Source organism: Sciurus carolinensis, chromosome 2 (assembly GCF_902686445.1).
Source record: "Sciurus carolinensis chromosome 2, mSciCar1.2, whole genome shotgun sequence".
In the NCBI taxonomy this organism is placed as follows: Eukaryota; Metazoa; Chordata; class Mammalia; order Rodentia; family Sciuridae; genus Sciurus; species Sciurus carolinensis.
The window spans coordinates 109,843,386-109,864,173 of NC_062214.1; the positions used below are offsets into that span (position 1 = coordinate 109,843,386).

The 20,788-nt window shown below is 47.9% G+C and overlaps 2 protein-coding genes across 2 annotated transcripts in view; one reads left to right on the plus strand and one right to left on the minus strand.

Moving 5' to 3' along the window:
* Cdan1 (codanin 1) lies at positions 1-13,924 on the plus strand. The gene is given in 29 exon segments (XM_047542424.1): positions 1-100; positions 330-817; positions 1,048-1,251; positions 1,448-1,617; positions 1,746-1,859; positions 1,941-2,019; positions 2,412-2,532; positions 2,720-2,829; positions 3,378-3,467; positions 4,123-4,198; positions 4,834-4,978; positions 4,981-5,038; positions 5,345-5,465; positions 5,598-5,744; positions 5,902-6,068; positions 6,408-6,495; positions 6,734-6,823; positions 7,017-7,071; positions 7,278-7,411; positions 7,493-7,596; positions 8,164-8,322; positions 8,681-8,744; positions 8,924-9,002; positions 9,186-9,334; positions 10,436-10,543; positions 10,670-10,733; positions 10,866-11,047; positions 12,091-12,198; positions 12,820-13,924. Coding segments are annotated over 29 exon segments (3,690 nt in total). The 5' UTR covers positions 1-10; the 3' UTR covers positions 12,946-13,924.
* Positions 11,186-20,788, minus strand: part of LOC124978241 (stAR-related lipid transfer protein 9-like) — an 18,644-nt gene continuing 9,041 nt past the window's right edge. The window contains exons 5-11 of the mRNA XM_047542425.1: positions 18,296-18,407; positions 18,000-18,109; positions 17,707-17,771; positions 17,326-17,528; positions 16,982-17,079; positions 16,659-16,817; positions 11,186-16,231 (exon numbers count right to left, since the gene is read on the minus strand). Of these exons, the coding sequence (XP_047398381.1) occupies positions 16,130-16,231; positions 16,659-16,817; positions 16,982-17,079; positions 17,326-17,528; positions 17,707-17,771; positions 18,000-18,109; positions 18,296-18,407 (849 nt within the window). The 3' untranslated portion in view covers positions 11,186-16,129. The remainder of the gene's footprint in view (positions 16,232-16,658; positions 16,818-16,981; positions 17,080-17,325; positions 17,529-17,706; positions 17,772-17,999; positions 18,110-18,295; positions 18,408-20,788) is intronic.

Consider the following 20,788-nt stretch of genomic DNA (forward strand, 5'->3'; position numbering starts at 1 on the left):
CCCGACCGGGATGGCGGCCGTTTTGGAGTCGCTGCTGCGAGAGGAGGTGTCGGTCGCAGCAGCCGTGCGGTGGATCGCGCGCAGCACCCAGAGTTCGGAGGTAACAGCGCCGTCACGCCCCCAGGGCTGACCAGAATCGGCTTCCCGCGGGAGATACCGCCTCTCCAGTCCCTTCCTTTAGGTGCCTTGCTGCCAGCCCTGGCCAAGTGCGCTCCGACCGGGTACCGCTGCCCGGGCCACCCACCCTGGGCGCGCCCTGCGGCCCCAGCTGCCCCAGACCTGGGCTGGCAGCTGATCCTCTTTCCCCTCGACCTCTGCTTCTTCCTCAGGATAGCCCCGGGGAGGCGGCCGTGCTGAACTCACTCCGGCCCCTACGGAAGGAATTCGTGCCGTTCCTGCTGAACTTCCTGAGGGAGCAGAGTAGCCGCGTCCTCCCGCAGGGCCCCCCAACCCCCGCCAAGGCTCCAGGCGCCTCGGCAGCCTTGCCAGGGAGGCCGGGGGGCCCGCCGCGGGGCGGCCGCGGGCCGCGCAGCCAGCTTTTTCCTGCAACTGAGACCCCGAGCACTGCCGCTGAGGCCCCTCTGACCCGCCGCGGGGGCAGGAGGCGGGGTCTGGGGCCGGCCCGCGAGAGAGGAAGCCGTGCCCCCGGGGTCCCGGAGGAGGGGGTCAGCGGGGATAGTCTATCCTGGGCCGGAGGCCGGAGGCTTAGGGGCTCCGGTAGCCCCAGTAGTCCCAGCCTCACGCTCTCTGATCCACCAAACCTCAGCAACCTGGAGGAGTTCCCTCCCGTAGGCTCGGTTCCTCCCGGCCCTGCAGGGTGAGAATCAGCCCTCACTGAGAAGATGGGTGGCGCGAAGCCTTTGCTAGGGAAGTTTGTAAATCAGGGCTGCGCGCTCGGGAATGGTTACAAGGTTGGGAGCGAGATGACCAATGGTGAGGGGCTTTTTGTTTTGTTTTTTTGCAAGAGGCCCAGCTGTTGAGTGTGTGTGTGGGGGATTGTTATCTGAAGATAGAATTTTGAGAAAAACCTGTGGCTATTCTCAGCAGGACGAAGCCTTCACGCAGGATCAACCCAACTCCGGTGAGCGAAGAGCGGTCACTCTCCAAGCCCAAGATCTGCTTCACCTCACCCCCAATCAGCTGTGTCCCCAGTTCCCAACCCTCAACCCTGGACACTAGCCCTTGGGGCCTTGGCCTTCCCCCAGGGTGCAGAAGTCTGCAAGAAGAGCGGGAGATGCTTAGAAAGGAGCGGTATGGCCTTGCCACCCCCTGGGATGTTAGCTTCCTCCCCTGTGGGAGATCTGCAGGGCTTTTCCTTGAAATTGATTTCCCTCTTGGGAACTCTGGGTTTGTTTCTCGGGCTGTCATGTCTTCTTTGGAGGGATCTGAGTGTGAATGTGTATGGGAAGCCAGGCTGACTGCTTATGAGATCTCTCTATCCCTATAGTTCTAAACAGCTGCAGCAGTCACCTACACCTGCCTGTCCCACCCCAGAACTGGGATCTTCCCTCCCCAGCCGGACAGGAAGCCTCACTGCAGAACCTGCTGACCCTGCGAGAGTGTCTTCCCCCCAGCGCCTGGAGCTGGTAGCCCTTGTCTATTCCTCATGCATTGCTGGTGAGAGAGTAAAGGGAACTACAGTGGAGATACTTGTAGAACTGCAGCATAAGAGAATTAAATGAGGCATGTAAAACTGACCCTTGGCTCCAAATTGTGCCAGTGCTAAGGGATTTCTTTTTATCCAGAGAACCTGGTCCCAAACCTCTTCTTGGAGCTTTTCTTCGTCCTTCAGCTCCTTACTGCCCGGAGGATGGTGACTGCCAAGAACAGTGACCTTGAACTGAGTCAAGGTGCCCTAGGTTAGTAAGACACTTTGTTTTATAGAATTGCAGTCTACAGATGGGACAGCTCTTAATTGACAGTTTGTTCTATCTTTCTAGATTCCCTGGAAAGTCCACTATTCCAGAGCATACATGATTGTGTGTTCTTTGCAGTGCAGGTTTTGGAGCGCCAGTTTCAGTGAGTTTCCCTTATTCTCAGTGTTTGTCTGATTCTCTGGCCCCTTGGGTTGTATGCTTGTGCTTAACAGGTACAGTGGTCCTGGACCTTATCCCACCTGTAACTGTTGTGTCAAGACTGAGTTTATCCCCTAAAAGCATCTAATATACTTGATAGCTGACCTTTGGGTTTATACCTAATGTTCCTGGCCTGCTCTCTTGATCTCTACTCCATAAAGTTTAATTTCCTTGCCCTTTGCCTCTGTTGTCTTGGTTTGGTCCTTGACCCATGGCCCTGCTGTACATTTCTGGACTTACAGACCTGCTTCATGCTCGTGATAAACTTTAGTAGGGTGCCTGCTTCCTATTTGTAGTCTGTGTCTCAGTCTGTTATCTGTGCTCTTCTCCCTACAGGGTTCTTTCCTCCTTGGACAAAGGGACCTTAAAGCTGCTGGCTGAGAATGAACGACTGCTGTGCTTCTCACCAGCTCTGCAAGGCCGCCTTCGAGCTGCCTACGAGGGCAGTGTTGCCAAGGTAGTGTGATCCCAGCTTTGATGACTACTAACTTGGACCTGACCCTTCCTAGTTTTCATGAATTCAGGAAATCTGCTCATGACACTTGTCATATGGGCTAACTCTGGGTAACAATAAGGGGGTAAAGGCTTCTGAGCATGACTTCCACAGGCTTTATAAAATTTCTAATGTCTCTGCCATATTTTAGGTCTCTCTGGTGATGCCACCCTCTGCTCAAGCTGTCTCCTTTCAGCCAGAAACTGACAATCGTGCCAACTTCTCCAGTGACCGAGCCTTTCATACTTTTAAAAAACAGAGGTGAAAAGAAAAGGGAATATTGAGGAAGGGAATGAGGCAGCATTTTCTTTATAATAGGCAGCTATGGGGGCTGGGGAGATAGCTCAGCTGGAGGCCCTGAGTTTGATCTCCAGTACCGCAAAAAAAAAATAATAATAATAATAGGCAGCTATGTTGTTTTCATAGAAAGTAGGAGTCTGGCACTAACAAGTGGTAGGTCAGTACCCCCAGGCTCTTCTTGACAGCCATTGTAAGGGCCAGTTGTTTTCATTCTCATGGACTTGAACCCTTCAGCTTGACAGCCCTCTTTCACAGATGTATAACTAGTCTCAGGGTTTTCAGACAGGAGTATGCCAGGATCCACTTTCACTGCCCCCGGAAGTATGTGAGGGCAATGGTGTGCTATTGCTGCATCTATAACATTACCATAACATAGAGAACTTTGGAGCTTAAAGGAAGGACCATGGACAGGGCTGTCCCCAGTCTTTCAAGCCAGGGGAGTGCTTCACTGGAAAGGAGTTAGAGGTGGCTGTACTGCAGCTGATCAGGTATTCTTGTGTGTCTGTCAGGGATGTGTTCTATGAGGTGCTTCGAGAGTGGGAAGATCGCCATGAGGAGCCTGGCTGGGATTTTGAGAAGGGCTTAGGCAGTAGGATCAGGTGGGTACTCAGATGCTGGTCCCTTTGTCTTTCTTCTGACAGCGGCTCAGTGATGCTTGGTAAGCTGATTGGAAGAAGGCTTTCCACCACTCCTTCCAGCCCAAAGCTATTTTCTTTTCTCCTTCTTAGTCTCCAGTTATTGACAATTATGACTCTACTCAAAAGGGATTTCTTTCAGCCACTTCCACTCAGAAGTGCCTTGCACTTGTTCTGTAATGGCAGATGGGAAAGTGCAAAGCTCATAATCCAGGTTACTTGAATTTTGGATGAAGTCATTGGCTAGACTTCCACCTCTAATTTGGGCAAGTCTGATAATTTTGCATGGATAGATGATTAGGCTGTGGAATGAGTATTTTCTGTCCACATATCTCTCATCCACATTGGTCTTAAAGTTCATTGGCACTTAGTGTGACCCGAAGATTTAAGAGGTGGCATTTCTTGTTTGGTTAAGTGTGTCTTTAGTCTTGAGGGATCTTGGTGCTGAGGGGAGTGTCCTTTACCTTCTCCCATGCCCCTATGCAGGCCAGCTCTGGAAAATGTCTGTTCAAGTCCCTGGTAAACAGCTGAAAAGCCCAAGGATTGGCTTGCTTGCTCAGATCTTTGTCCCTCTTACCTCCTTCCCACACTTCCCACACACCTGCCTCTTATTCCTCAGAGCCATGATGGGTCAACTGTCTGCAGCCTGCAGCCATAGCCACTTTGTACGGCTTTTCCAAAAACAACTTCTCCAGGTAATACCATGTCAAGAGATTAATCTACAGCAAACTGCAGGTATTTATTGTAGGCAGCCAAGTAAAGGGATAGCACTCTGGACAGTGTGGACAGCCAATTAGTCCTTGGGGGGCAGTTTAACTCAGGTGGCAGAGAAAAAACAGTGCTCTCTGATGTGTCCTGTATCCTATTTCCCACACCTTTTGCCCTGCACCTTGTGCCCTTCCCTGATCTATTACCTCCTCTTGTGTGTTGGCGGGGGAGTGGTACTAGGGATTGAACCCAGGACTGTTCTTCTACTAAGCTATGTCCCTAGCCCTTTTTTTTTTTATCTTGAGACGGGGTCTCACTAAGTTGCCCAGGTGGGCCTCAAATGTTACCTCTTTTTTCTTGATTGGTGCTGTGGTAGAAAGCTGAACTTAGTAGTCAAGTCTCTTCAAATCCAACTGTGGTGACTCTAGGCACATGGTTAACCTTGCAGTTTTAGTTTCTTCACCTTTAGAGTAAGGGTATCATTTCTCCCTCATAAACTGTCCAAAGCACCTGATATGGAATTGGCATTTCATAAATGTTCATTACTCATTACTTTGTGCTTATTTTGTTCAGTCCATTTTCACTTACTGGTTTCCAATTTCCTTCCTTTCCATCACCCCAGATGTGTCAGAGCCCCAGTGGTACTGGCGGCACTGTCTTGGGTGAGGCCCCAGATGTGTTGAGTATGCTGGGAGCTGACAAACTGGGCCGGCTGCGGCGATTACAGGAACGACTTTTGGCTCCTCAGAGCAGTGGGGGGCCCTGTCCACCCCTACCTTCCCAGGCTGTCAAGGCTTCTTCAGGGACTTCATCCTGAGTGCCAGCAGGTAAGGTCTCCTGTGTCTTTCAGGAAGAGGGTCAGGGCAAATCACTTTCTCTCCTTTGTCTGGATCATTACAGGGTAGGACTAAGTGATCTCTGGCTCCTTTCAGCTCACACTTTCTAACTTCATTTCATTTTTCATTTTTTCACCCATCTAGGTAATTTCATTGTTCCTCCGCCTCACCATCTATCATGTAGATCTTTTCTGTATGGGGTACCTCCTCTCAATTCTAGCTCTTCCTGCACCCCTAGTGCTTTTTTTTTCTTTTCTTTCTTTTTTGTTTTTTGGTGCTCCCCAACCTGCCCCCCAGTTTCCAGTTTAATCAGCATCTCATGGATAGTCTGAGCTTGAAGATACGGGAACTTAATGGCCTTGCCCTGCCTCAACATGAGCCTGGTGATGAAGATGGAGAGTCAGATGTAGACTGGCAGGTTAGAAAGCAGAACAAGGGAAATAAACAGGGTCTGACTTATGAGGGAAGGGGTATATTCAAAGAGAACAGATTTGTAACTGTTCTAGAAGTCTTATACTTAGGACCTTTTACTTCCCTTGGTGCCATGCAGGGTGAACGGAGGCAATTTGCTGTGGTGCTTCTTAGCCTGAGACTTTTGGCTAAATTTCTGGGCTTTGTGGCTTTCTTGCCATACCGGGGGCCTGAACCACCCCCAACCCGTGAGCTTCAGGACTCCATTCTGGCCCTCAGGAGCCAGGTGAATGACTGGGCGAACCTGGAAAGGAGGGAGCTGGGAGGACCAGCAGGGCACAGAGGTTGACTGGTTTCCTTGGCTATTCTGGAAACCTGGCAGGTAGAGGGCATCATCCAGGCCTTTCCAGGGGCCAGTCACTGACTGAGCCTGGCTCTCCCAGGTTCCTCCTGTCCTGGATGTGCGAGCTCTGCTGCAACAGGGGCTGCGGGCCCGCCGGGCAGTGCTCACTGTGCCCTGGCTGGTGGAGTTCCTTTCCTTTGCTGATCACATTGTCCCCTTGCTGGACTATTACCGGAGCATCTTCACTCTCCTGCTGCATGTACATCGGTGAGTAGAACAAGGCTAAGGCTCTACTATTTATAAAGAGGACCAAACAGTGAACTTCATGTGTGGTTCCACAGCTATAACTGAGCTTTGGAGGAGGGGCAGAGGTCGACCCACAGACTGGGCGATTGTTTACCCTCCCTTGGCTCTTTTCTGTCTCCTGTGGCCTAGCCAAGAGGGAATACATATAAGGCAGGGGACACCAAGGCAGCCCTGATTGCCTGCATGACAGCAGTACGTTTTATGTCTGCTTTTGAGAACCACCTTCCCAGTGAAAGCTTTCCATTACTCCATTCCATCCCTTTGCATGAATTCTATTCACACTCTCCATTTACCTTTTAGGAGCTTGGTCTTATCTCAGGACAATGAAGGGGAGATGTGTTTCCTAAACAAGCTGCTCCTGCTTGCTGTCCTAGGCTGGCTTTTCCAGGTGGGCAGAGTGAGGGTCCAGGTGAGGGGATGGTGGCTACTGTGGTAGAGATGGGAAGAAGAGCACTGGAGTATGAGCAAGGTGGGGCCCAAGAGATGAAGATTCTGAGAGGCATGGGCATTGCCTTTAGAGGAGGACCCCTTGGCCCCGGTACCTCACTCTTGGCCCTGTGAGGTCAGAGGTGTGGTGAGTCTCAGAAGTGCTGGGTGGAGTTTTGGCTGCCTTGTTCTCTTGCCAGATTCCCACAGTCCCTGAGGACTTATTCTTTCTGGAAGAGTGTCAAGTGGATGCATTTGAGGTGGACATAGCAGCTTCAGAGCATGGCTTGGTGAGTGTTGGAGTATAGCCAGAGTGTGGGAGCCCCAGACATAAAGCAGTGTGTTTGGGAGGACCCAGCAGAAGGCAGACCAGGGTAGATTCAACCCTTAGATACTTCTCCTGATTGTTGCAATTCTGGGCATGCTGGGGAGGAAAGGAAACCTGCCCGCCTGCCCTCCCAGCCCTGGCCTATTCTCCCCCAGGACAGTGTGCCTGTGGTGGATCAGCAGCTGCTCTACACCTGCTGCCCCTACATTGGTGAGCATCCCATCCCCCCTAACAGTCCTTGGCCTGTGTCCCTTCAAGAGTACCTATCAGATACCCCATTGGCCTAATTCCCCAATCTGTGGTCTTTCATGAGGCTCTCTAGGTGCCATCTCTTTACCCCACAAGTACTTATAGTCCTGCCTTCTTGGGGGGTGAGGGGGACTCTGAAACTAAAACCTTAGACTTTCCTGATGCAGGAGAGCTCCGGAAACTGCTCGCTTCATGGGTTTCAGGCAGCAGTGGACGGAGTGGGGGCTTCGTGAGGAAAATCACCCCCACCACCACCACTGGCCTGGGAGCCCAGCCTCCCCAGACCAGCCAGGGCCTGCAGGTAAGGGTAGGGAGAGGGCAGAGGCTGCCCAGTGGCAGAGGCAGAAGGAAGCCCTCATGGAGCTGCTCCCTCCTTCCCCAGGCACAGCTCGCCCAGGCCTTTTTCCACAACCAGCCACCTTCCCTGCGTAGGACTGTGGAGTTTGTGGCAGAGAGAATTGGATCAAACTGTGTCAAACACATCAAGTAAGAGTGGGTTGCATGTCCTATTCTCAATCTCTTACCATTTGCCCCCTTTTAACTCCCTTTTTTCTTTTCTTTGGTGCTCATGAGTATATGTGTGCGTGCACGTGTGTGTGTGTTGCTGGGGATCCAACCCTGGGTCTTGTGCACATTAAGGAAGTGCTCTACCACTGAGTATACCCCAGCCCCCTGTTAACTTTTTTTTTTTTTTTTTTTTTTTTTTGGTGGTAACTGGGGGTCAAATGCAGGGGCTCTACCACTAGCTACATCCCTAGTCCTTTTTATTTTTATTTTGAGATAGGGTATTGTTAAGTTGCCCAGGCTGACCTTGAACTTGGATCTTTCTACCTCAATCTCCTGAGTCTTTGGAATTATAGGCCACCATGCCTGGCCCCTTTTAATGGCTTTTTGTCAAACTGAGGAAAGTCAGCTGTGGGGCGCGGGGAGGAAGGGGAGGCTAAAATTTGCTAACATTCTTTGAAGGTAGTTCTGACCAAATTTCCTTGAATTTACAGCCCCTTTCCTACTCATCCCTTCCAACTACCCCAAACCCCTCTGTCCCTGCTGCAGGGCGACGTTGGTGGCAGATCTGGTGCGCCAGGCAGAGTCACTTCTTCAGGAGCATCGGGTGACACAGGGACAGGAAGGGGGAGATCCAGCCCAGTTGTTGGAGATCTTGTGTTCTCAGCTGTGTCCCCATGGGACCCAGGCATTGACCCAGGGGCGGGAGTAAGAAATACCGATCTATTTGGACCTTTCATCTCTTCCACTCTCCTCTTAGCTTTTGTCTTTCTGTTCTCTCTGCTCTTTCACATTCATACCCTTTATTCTATCCTCCCATTTTCTGTTCCTTTTCACCCTTCTCTATAGGCTCATATCTTTGGGCATAAAGTTCAGACGTTGAATTGAGAGAGCATATAATGCTGTAGGGCTGATGGTTGGCTTTTTCCTTCTTCCAGCATCTGGGGCAGGGTAGGGTTCAGACAGAGCTTCCTTCTGAGGTAGAACCTCCCATGTGTCAGTGGCTTAGAGCATTTGGGTTGTGCTCAGGCTAAATACATAGACTTCACTGAACTCCATCTTTCAGGTTCTGCCAAAGGAAGAGCCCTGGGGCTGTGCGGGCACTGCTTCCAGAGGAAACCCCAGCAGCTGTACGTAGGAACAAGGCCTGGAGCTAGCAGGCCAGTGGTTGTGTTTGTGTATGCATGCACGAGTGTACACCTGTAGCTGTTGTGCAGCTGCTATAGGGTGGGGAGTTAGTCCTGAACTCTGGTATCCATCGTTGCACCCAAGTGTTCTCTGTCCTGACTCTGTAGTTCTTCTGTCACAGGTTCTAAGCAGTGCAGAGAACATTGCCGTGGGGCTTGCAACAGACAAAGCCTGTGCGTGGCTGTCGGCCAACATTACAGGTTAGGTCTGAGAAAAGCAGGGGAACTAATCAAATTTGGAAAGGTGGATTGGCAGGGTGCTGGGAAGTTTTGGGGAGATGAAACTCATAGCCAGTGAGCTGGAAACTGAAGGGTGTGGGTTGGCATGGGGAGCCTGTGTGGAGTGCTCCTGTAACCTGTTTCTGTTCTCCCTCTGCCCTGTAGCGCTGATTAGGAGGGAGGTGAAAGCGGCTGTGAGTCGCACACTTCGAGCCCAGGGTCCTGAACCGGCTGCCCGGGGGGAGCGGAGGGGCTGCTCCCGCGCTTGTGAGCACCATGCTCCCCTCCCCTCCCACCTCATCTCCGAGATAAAAGTACACAGCTACCCTATTCCCTTTGGCTTCCCTATTCCCTTTCCTTGCTCTGTTCCTGGTGTCTTTCCTTTCTCACATCAGCTCCAGGATTTCTGTATAGAAGCTTTCGTGTTACCTGTCTAGTTTGTTTCATTCACTACTGAATAGGATTAAGTAGGGCAGAGCTGAATCAAATGGTTTTTCTTGGTAACTGAATCACCCAAAAGGGCAAGAAGGAAGATCTAAAATTTTTGACAAAATTTATATTATACAGGTTGTAGGAGGAACAGCTGTGGATATCAATTCAGTACTGTTCTTCTATGTGGGTCATAATGTTTGTTTAGTTACAGGCAATAAGAATAAACTGTTCTCCTAACTTGATCTGAATAATTCAGAGACTTTCTAGAGTAAGGGTCAGGAAACAGTCCATGGGCCAAATTGTGCCTACCATTTAGTTTTGCAAATAAAGTTTTATTGGAACACAGCTACATCCATTTGTTTACCAACTGTCCATGGCTGCTTTTGGCTAACACAGCAGAGTAGGGAGATCTTATGTCATGCGTACCTAATGTATTTACTATCTGGCCCTGGTCAAGGGATAAAGATATGGAATAAGGATAAGGAAACTGACTAACAATGGAGAGTAGATAGGGGAGAAAGGAAAAGACATGACCACTAGATATTGGTTATCAGTATGGAGATTTCTGTATTGAAACCTCAATTGCCTGAAAGACGGAACAGAGAAGCATGAGGGTTAGAAAATATTCAGACTGTGTATCTCATAGGACAGTTTCCCTAAGTGCTTAATGATGCCCCTGGGAGTGGTTAGATAGTTTTGAACCATGGTGAATAATATCTCTTAAGCTCTGTGGCAGCACATTGTCCTTTGGCTTACCTGCTTCATCTGTTCCCTCTTGGGTTACCCACATGGCTGCTTTTCCTAGCTGTGTTGTCCTGCCTGAACCCCAGCTCTAGGGATATCTTGGTCCATATGCCTCATGCCCCTGGGACCAGATTTTCCTTTTCCTTCTGCTTCACTCTACTGGCTGGTCCCCACCCCAATCCAAATTCTCTGGCAGCCTGGTCCCAGCCTGGCATGAGGTCTTATCCTGCTCTCTGCAGGATGTGCTCTCCCTGGCTGCTGGGCCCCGAGACCCTGATGAGGGTGTTTCCCCAGAGCACCTGGAGCAGCTCCTAGGTCAGCTGGGCCAGACACTACGGTGCCGTCAGGTGAGACATGGAATGTGCTACATGAAAGCTGCTCTTCTGTTGCCTTATAAATGGAGCCACACTGTCCCAGGGATAGTCTTCACAGCAGTAAGGATGATGCTGATGTTTCCCTTCCTTTTCCCTCAGTTCCTGTGCCCACCTGCTGAGCAGCATCTGGCAAAGTGCTCTGTGGAATTAGCTTCCCTCCTGGGTATGGTTCCTTTCTGTCAAACCCCTCTCTTGCTACATCCCCCAAAACTTAGGGAGTATAAGCAGAATTAGAACTACATAGCTGTTTTCTGCCTCCAGTTTTTTAAAATTTGGCTTCCATCATGTCCCATAGTTGCAGACCAGATCCCTGTTCTAGGGCCTCCACCACAGCACAGGCTGGAGCGAGGGCAGGCTCGAAGGCTTCTGCACATGCTGCTTTCCCTTTGGAAAGATGACTTCCAGGGTCCAGTTCCACTGCAGCTGCTACTGAGCCCAAGAAATGTGGGGCTTTTGGCAGATACTCGGCCAAGGGAGGTGAGTCAGTAATAGGGAGGTGGGAAAGCCTTTTCTTTTTGTACTGAGGATTGAACCCTGGGGTGCTTTAGCTACATCCCCAGTCCTTTTGAGACAGGGTCTTGCTAAATTGCTGAGGCTGGCCTCCAACTTGCAGTCCTCCTGCCTCAGTCTTCTGAGTTGCTGGGATTATAGGAGTGTGCCATTGGGCCTGGTGGGAGTAGTCTTACTTTGTTTTGATGGCACTGGGCCTTATGCATCCTATGCAAGTGCTCTACCACTAAGCTACACCCCCAGCCCTGTGATCATATTCTTAATGTTCACCGTCCTCATCCCAAACTTTGAGCTACTTTCCTTTTCTTGTGTATATGTGGTGCTGGGGATTAAACCCAGGGCCTAGTGCATGCTGCTTCTGTATTTTTTTATTGGTGTGTTACGGTTGTACAGAATGGTGGGATTCGCTGTTCCATATTTGTACATGCATACAATATAACAATTTAATTTGGCCAATATCATTCCCCTTTATTTCCTCTTTCCCTCCTCCTGGTCCCTTTACTTATCTCCTTTTGATTTTCATGAGATTCCCCCGATCCCACTGACCTTTCTTTTTCTTCTCTAGCTTCCATGAGGAAAAAAAACCACCCTTGACTTTTTAGAGTTTGACTTATTTACTTAATGTAACATTCTCAGGTTCCATCCATTTTCCTGCAAATGGCCTAATTACATTCTTTTTTATGGTTGAATAAAACACCATTGTGTGTATCACATTTTCTTTATCCATTCATCCATTGATGGACACCTAGGTCGGCTCCATAGTTTGGCTGTTGTGATGCTATAAATGTGTGCATGCATTGCTATTGTATGCTGACTTTCTTTAGGATAAATACTGTGGAATGTTTATTTCCTTTATCCTCTCATTCCTCTTCTATGTTGAAATGGGACTCCCTGTACTTGTCTCAAGTCTCCACTTCTCAGCAGCTCTGCCCTTTGGATTTCAGTCTACACCAGTGAGGGTAACTATGCAGTCCTTGCAATACTGAGCTTGCCTGTGGTATGTTCTGCAGTGGGACCTGCTGCTGTTCTTGCTCCGGGAGCTGGTAGAGAAAGGTCTGATGGGACGGATGGAGATAGAAGCCTGCCTAGGCAGCCTTCACAAGGCGCAGTGGCCTGGGGTAAGAAGTCCTCGTCCCTTGTCTTGGTCAGGTGTCATATATCCCTTTTGTCCTGAAATGGGGCAAGTGATGGAACCAAGGCTAAGTGGATTTTTGTCAGGTGTCTTCAGGACAACCCTATCATTGAGGAGTGGCTATTGTAGTTGACCTTCTTCAGATCTGAATGGCCACTGTATGAGGGACTTGTCATGAGAAAGGGAAGTGGGAAAGCAGGCAGGTGGAAAGCAGGATGGTACAGTATACATAGGTCTTTATAATCAGAATAACCTGGACTTCAATCTCAGCTACTACTTAATGTTTTTGTGATTTGGCACAAAGTAATTAGTTTTTTCATCCTTAAAACAGGACTGATAATTTCAAGATGAAACATCCATTGAGCTGTGTGCTCAACAGATGGTAAAGCCTCAGCCTATCAGAGTTCAATTTTCCTGCAATAATTTAAACCTCCCAAAATACTAGTAAGACAAAGTTTCATACTCATTTCAGTAGAGAGGACAGTTGGGGAAAAAATAAACCAGGTTGTTGTCTACTCACCAATTAGCTACAGACTAATCTTTAGAAAGGGTGGATGTGTCCAGAATTCCATGTCTGCCTTTTCTGTCACCTTTCTACATATTGCAGGACTTCTCTGAAGAACTAGCAACACTGTTTAACCTGTTCCTAGCTGAGCCCCACATGCCAGAACCTCAGCGGAGAGCTTGTGAACTTGTGCAGCCAAACAGGGGGACAGTGTTGGCCCAGAGCTAGGGCTAGGAAGTGGCCCTGCCTTGGGCATCTCACCAGAACCCTGGAATCCTGCCTGTGCCTCAGGTGGAGACCCAAGAGCACTCAGCAGCCCTTGCTGGGGTGGGAGTAGCTGCGTCTGTGATCAGATTTCCTGCTCAGGTGAGAAGTATGTCGCTACTGGGCATCCCACAGACTGCAGGCTTGCCACCCGAATCTAGAGGAAGGAGCAGTCACCTGATTCAACATGAAGGTGGAAAAGCTGAGAGGCTCTAATCCTGGAGCTGAAGAGCTGACATTTGCCACTTGGATGCTAAATGAAATGAGTGTGTGCTGGTCAATACAGGATTCAAACCTCACTTGCTGCTATCCCAGATCTGTTAAAACTCTGTGGTTCTGAGAAATCATGACAGAGTCCAATGACTTCTAACTTGTTTAGGAAAGTTAAAACATGGATCTTGGGAGTTGACATTTTCTTACCATCAGGAGCTGGACTGCCATTTTAAATATGCACAGCAGATAAGGTAGGACTTAACCAACAGAAACCTGGCATTACCTTGGACTTCACCCTTGTGCAGATAGTAACACTTCAGACCTGGTCAGTTTGGGGACCAAGCACAGGGCAGCACATTGACAGTTTAAAAAAGAATAAACTGTTTTCTTTTAACAAAGGCTTGACGGCTGTTCTTGCCTGTTTTTCCCCTTTGGTGGGTGGGCCTTGAGTTGGGAGTTATGATTGTGGCTTAGGTCTGCCTTCCTCTAAATAACTCCAGGTGGAGAGCCCAGTCTCACACCCCTGACATTGTCTAGAAACTTACTGCCAGCAGTATCAACTTCTGTGCAACTCCCTCATTTATGGAAGGAAAGTTTAGGGCAAAGTGCAGGCTCTACTCACAAGATGTTCCTGCTGAACCACATGGTAGGCCATCTTTTGTGATGCTTGTTTCATTAGGGCTATAGTGTCTGATTTGGCTGAAATATCTCAGAGCACAAGACGTCTTACTGGATTATAATTATCAAGACCACATCTTGATAAATGCATATTTGATAATATGCATTTGATAATATGCATTAAGTTCATTCCTATAAAATTCATTGTTTTTCTGTTTGGAAAGTAACACCCAAGCTCTTCTGGGGAAAGGAGAGGGGACTTAATTCTTGCTAAGTGGCTTACAAAATCTTATGTGTGCAACCAGCATTTCTTAGGGGAAAAATTCATAGCTGTCAAAAAGGTCTCAAACCCAAGAAACTGTAAGATCCTCTGGGCCTAGAGGGATCCCCATGTACAAAACAGGAAAGTCACATCAACACAGTTGAAAAATGGGATTGTTTCTCAGTCCTACTTCTCCCCAATATTATTTACCTAGTCAGCCTATGCCTTTCCCTTCCCCTCAGCTCATCCCATTCACTCCTTTAAAGTTTCTTCATCTGAACCTCTTTTCCTAATCTCTTCATTTTCAAAGGCTTTTATTTTTGTAATCCTTTAAATCCAATCTCTCTCTCTCTCTCTCTCTCTCTCTCTCTCTCTCTCTCTCTTTTTTTTTTAATTCTTCAGTACCAGGGTCACTTAACCACTAAGCCACAATCCCAGCACTTTTTTGAGACGGGATCTCGATAAATTGCTTAGGGCCTTGCCTCAGCCTCCCAAGCCACTGGGAAGTCTAGTCTTCTGAGTGCCTGGGAATTTGAAAAGGTGGTTTTGATTTTTGGTGCTGGAGATCAAGTCCAGGGCCTTGTCCACACTAGGCAATGCTCTACCACTGAACCATGCCTCCCATGTGGGATTTTTATTTTTTTATTTTTTTTTAAAAGACGGTCTCACTAAGTTGCTGAGGCTGGCATTGCAATCCTCCTGCCTCAGCCTCCCAGGTTGCTGGGTTACAGGTGTGTGCCACTGTGCCTAGCCCCACATGGGACTTTTAATTTACAAATGTTCTGACCTTTTTTGGTCAACAGTCTTAGGAAAAGGGGAATACATAAATAGGGTGCTAGATATATCAGCTGTTAAAAAAAACAGAAAAATAAGTTCAAAAGCATTATAAAAACAATAATATATAAATAACTTAATCTGAGGTAAGAGAAAAAGGAAGCCCTGCAAATTTTTTTAGGAAAAAAAAAATCTTTGCTGCATTGTACAGAAATTTGCCCTTTTAACATCTCAATTCCCATATGATTACCCCTTTTTACTAAAGACTTGGGGCAATAGAACTAAAGATGGGAATTTCTCATCCCTGTCACCTCTAGGTAAACATACAGAATCTTCAGAGCTTAAGTTCAGCCAAGCTAAGTTCCAAGAAAATTGAATCCATCCTTCATTCCATTCTGGTAGGGCCAGAGCAGCAGCTCAAGTCTCACCACTTACCTCCTCTGCCAGTTGATTTATCTTCTCTTCCATCTTCAGAGGTCAATTTTTAATCTCATTGAAATCCCTCTTGCCTTGTCGTCATCTGGCTACCCCCAACCACCACCAGTTCTCAAAGGGCCAGGCCCCACACCCCAACCTGAAATCTGTCCAACCTGTGTCTACAGTGCTCTCCCATTTTCCTGAACTCTAAAGTGCTCTGTAGCAGCAGTGCTCAACACTCCTGACTCAGGCAAAGACCCAAATATCCTCTCCTAGGAAGGGGAGGGGGGAAAAAACATGAATAGTATTTTGTAAAAATTTGAGAAAAGATTCTGAATCTGTTTCTGATTTGTGCAGCTGATTTTTTAAACCTTTTTTCTGTTCTGGTCCTTTGTGATATTCTACACAGTGGAGCTGAACGCTGGAGGCAGCTCCAGAGTGGAGTCTTGGCCAGTGGCTGCTTGCTTCCCACCAGCCTGAGAGCTGGGCCGAACTAAGAAGGCATCTTGCCAAAGCACTGCAGTCCCCAGCTCTGCTGATTATGCCCAATTCTGGTCCTTGAGTGGCCTGTGTGCCATAGTCCCAGAAACAAGAAATAAAGGTGAGAAATCCAAAAGGTGAGTTGAGCTTCATTCTCTCTGGACAGTCAGGGCCAGGAGCTCAGGCTTCTTGTTCTGCAGAGGTGACTTGAGTACTGTCAGGGCTTTACTGGCAACCCTGGGCTAGTGCCATCTATGTAGTCTGCCACTGCAGGTAGCCTCAGCTTCGTTTCACCTCAGGTTGCTGACAGTAAGGAGGAGCAGCCACAGCACCTCTGCAGCATCCTGGCCTGCATCTCAGCAGCACCATATCACTGGTGTGATGCTAACTACCAAGGAAGGAAGCTAGCCTGGCCACAACCAGTGGTTGCTGCTTGATGAAGGAGCTCAGGAGATGAGGTGGGAAGCCTGGTGCACCTAGTTCTACCTGAAAGCAGAAAGGGAAGAGTTGAAGGTTCAGAGCTGGAGACTCCACTGGCTTGGTGTCTATGACTCCTGGGCTCTGCTCTTCACCTCTCACTGATAGAGCTCAAATCCAAATGGGAGTGGAGCTGAAAAAAATCTGTGAACAGTGATTCTGCTCTGCTGAGGCTGCAGCTTTTACCTTTCAATGATTTGTGTATCTTCTAAGGACCCTGGGGATAACCGCAAGATGTTAAGTTACTACTAGATCCCTGGTACTAGCAACTTCAGCTGACAACACTCATTCCTTCCTCTCTGATTCTCCACTGACTCTTTTACTTTGAACCCAAGAGTTCCTGAAGCTCCAACTCTTAGGGCAATGGGCCTGGCCACAGCTAAACAGAAAGGTCCCAAGGTGTGCTGCAAAAGGCTGGCTGCAAGGGCTGTATCACCTGGGCCAAGTAGATGACTCTGGTAATTTCTTTCCCTTCCACGGTGACAGGCTGCAGGATCCAGGCACTGGGCAGTATCTCCCCTCGGACCATTTTTCTGTTGGGTCTTGGCATGGATGTGTCATATACAGACTGAACTGCCATGACAGACAGGTGCCCCTGCAGACAGAGAGATGTTATGTAATGAGGAGAAAACAAGGACAGGCTCAAGTGTAGTTAGTATAGTGGAAGTCAACACTGGGCCTGCCTTCAAGCCACCCATGTCCTGGTCCCAGCCTCAATTTGCCCTCATCCGCCCATAGGAACCAATTCCCATAAATTACCACCAGCAGGGCAGGCACCTCTTTGGCTTCCACGCAGACACAACAGAAATCCCGTGGCTGCTTCAGTGCACACAGGGTGGTATCGCACACCAAGTACACTGGAGTGGGGGTAAGCAAGAGTCAGGAGGCCCATGGACAGACCTAGTCCCAAGTCCTCCCTGGAACAGGAGCCTCTCCTCCATCCTATGACTTGACACCAACATGGCTAAGCAGCCTGGAAGTAGGCTTGAGTATCTGGCCTCTCAACAGGGCTGACTCCAATCCTCTGCCTCTGTCTCTTGGCCAGAGCCCACAGAACATACCAGAAACCAGGCCCCATGGGAGCTTCCCTCCCTTAAGCTCACCTAGGCTGATGCTGTTGGTCACCCGCTGATGTAGCCTTGCTGTCTGAATGGGCTTGTGATATAGGGGCCACAGGGTAGGGTCACTCACAGCTGCCCATACGTGAGATAGTGGCTGGGACACCACACCTGCCCCTAAGAAGCCATGCCGAGTAGAAGAAAACTCCTTGTAGTAAAGTTGCACCTCCTGCTCCTCACCCTGATAGCTGGGGGACACCAAGGATTGGAAAGAGGAAGAATTTTTTTTTAAAAGGGGGTTCCCAAGGCACAAAGGAGGAACTTAAGGGGTGAGAGATTCCAGGAAGCCAGGGTAGAGAAATGGAAGGTGAAGAGAAGCCAAGCAGGACAACAGGGTTAGGACCAAGGCACTGCAAAGCGACTTACTTCCAGCCAGCTGTTGCCTGGTGGCTGAAGAGGTTGTGTAGATTATTTGAACAAGCAGCCATTACCTGGGGACACAGTGGCCATACCCAAATTAGTAGGAAAAGTACACCCCAGCCCCTAGGTTCAACTTTCTGATCCGTGTTTAATATATATACATCATTCAAGATGGAGAGCCACTGAAGAAGTCTACAAGCGTTGGTGGCCCTCATCTGCCCAGCTCTTTTCCTCTTCCTCCCCACCCAGCAGAGGTCTGGCTAAAGCAATGATAGGGAGGAGTGGGAGTGATTACTCACGTCAGCCATGGAAGTGTCTACCATGTGTTTGGCCAGATCCTGGTAGGAGGAGGAGAAGCTGGATGGGCTGGATGGAAAACAACAGGAACTGCCCAGGGAGGCTCTACAGCCTACAATAAAGAGATGGAGGCTCTGGGAAGGCATCGAACATCAGGGTCTTATGACAGATACAGCTCTCCAGCAGGGGTAGAGACACTAGACTCAGACAGTCTCGGGCCAGTGACTTCCTATGATAGAGTAGGCATAAGCCCCCAGGACCAGGCAGATATCTGTGCCCAACCCTCCCTGCCACTCACTGTAAGCTGAGTTCTTCCAGGCAGATCTAGCCAGATACAGGTTCCTCACTGCAGAATGGGCCTGCCCATCCCCTATCCAGGTGTCTCTGGAATCAGGCAAGTTTGAGTCCCCCTGCAGAACAGAGGACACTCAGGACCAGACAGCAGGCATAGAATAATCTCCTGTGAAGTGCACCTAACAGCTTCCACCATGATGGTTCCATTATAAAGGGAAAAAAAAATCTTCCCTACTGGGATTACAAGAGCCTGGATACCCACAATAGCAACACAAATCAATCCAGGGACAATCTCTCCTCGCCCTCAGGCTTATAGGCTACTTGCAGGAGGGTTCCAACAGGGAGATGACAAATAGGGCCTGAGAACCCTCTGCCAGCCTGCCAACCTGGGGTCAGCGGGTGGGAGGCCCCTCTGCAGCACTGGCAACAGGAGTAGGGCCATGGCTGGAGAGGTTTCGTATGGGTACTAAAGGTAAAGTAGAAGGTGGGATGGGAAAGAAAAGCAATGTGCTCTGAAAAGTTGAACCTTGGCCCCTAGCCCCAGCTAAGCCAAAGCTCCTAATCTGGAATCAGTGGGGATGATCCTCTATATCTGCAATAGGACAAAAACACCTTCACCTCAGCCAGCTCCTCTGTGACACAGTCCCTGATCTCTGTTGGATCTCTCAGGCACCCTTTATGCTAATTCTATCATTGCTTCCTAACCTACTGCTACTTTGAAGACAACACAAAGAAAGTTCTACCTCTTTCCTCACCTCCATCCCTTCTGCCTCAGGTTTAGACCTCATGCCACCCTCTCAGGAACTTTTTACTACTAATCATCTCTCTCTCCACTTGCCTCCACTTCTCCCTCTTCACTGGATACTTCTTATTAGTGCTTTAGCATACAAAAAAAATTCTCCCCCACTCTTCACACATAAGCTTCCTGAAACAATTATTTCCTTTGCCATCTCCCACCTCTCACGTGCTTCTGCAGCACCTTCCCTAAGCTAGCATTTGCTCCCATCACTCCTTCAAACAGTAATCATCAAGGCCCATGCTATCCATGTGTCCCTGCCCCATCTTCCTGCATCTCTCATAGCAAGCTCTGATTCAGGCTTCAGCTTCCAACCTCTCTATGCTACTTTCCACTTTCTTTTATTGACTTGTTCTTCTCAACAATAAATTGATATTGTGGGATTCTTTCAAAATTCAGGTCAAGTTCTGATTTTCCTACTCTATACTATATTCCCTGGTGATTTTGTCTATTTCTAATGTTGTACTGATGACTTCCAAATATAATCATGAACTAATTAATAAATATTACCGAGGCAACTGGATAGCCATTTGAAAATAAGATTTATATCAGAGACCCATTCCATAGGTCATGCCAAAATAAATCCTTTATACTTTGTAGATTAAAGATAGATTGGGGGTGTGGAAGTATAACATTATTATAAGAAAATATAACTTAAAAAATTCATAGAGAGGGAAATTCCTTTCTAAACTGGGCAAAAATTTTACACATAAATATATGGGCAGGGGGATTGAACCAAGAACCTCAATACATGCTAGGCAAGTACTATACCACTGGGCTACACCCCCAGTCCAAAAATTAATATCTTGAAAAACAAACAACTGGAAAAAAACTGGCAGCTCAAATGACAAAGGATAATTTTCTTTTCTTTTTTGTTTGGATAATTTTCTTAATATGCAGAAGGGCCACCAAAACCAAAAGGCCCGACAACCCAATAGAGAAATGAACATAGGATATATATAGTCACCAAAAAAAAAATAAAAAAAATCTGACAATGTCAGACATAAGAATAGAACTATATAACTAAAATACTATAATATTAGTAAAGACTAATGAACCTTTATAATACTGTTAAGCAGAGTATAGCAGGGACTGTAGGTATATAGGTAGGAACTATGATACAGTATCATTTGAGAATATTAGTTGATACACTATGGAGATATTTATCAGCTGGGCATGGTGGCTCACACCTGTGATCCTAGCAACTTGAGAGGCTGAGGAAGGAGGATCTCAAGTTCTATGTCAGCAACTTAATAAGACCCTGTCTGAAAATAGAAAATAAAAATGGATATAGTTCAGCGGTAGAGTACCCTGAGTTCAATCCCTGGTACCAAAAAAACAAAAAACAAACAAACAAACAAAAAAAAACACCCACTTTGTGCTTCAAAGCAAACTGAAAAGACAACACACAAATACCCATAATGGGAGAAAGTTTTGTAAATTATATCTGATGAAGGACTTTTACTAGAATATATAAAGAACTCAATAATAAAGACAAAATTACAGTTTAAAAAAAGGGCAAAAGACCTGAATAGACATTATCTCCAAAGAAGATCCATAAATGGTAATGGTCTCAGGGAAATGCAACTAAAACCACATAGTACCACTTAAAATCCACTAGGATGGCTACAACCAAAACCAGTTATCCGTTAGCTTCTGCAAGGGACAGGTTCCAGGACCTCCTAAGGATACCAAATCTGA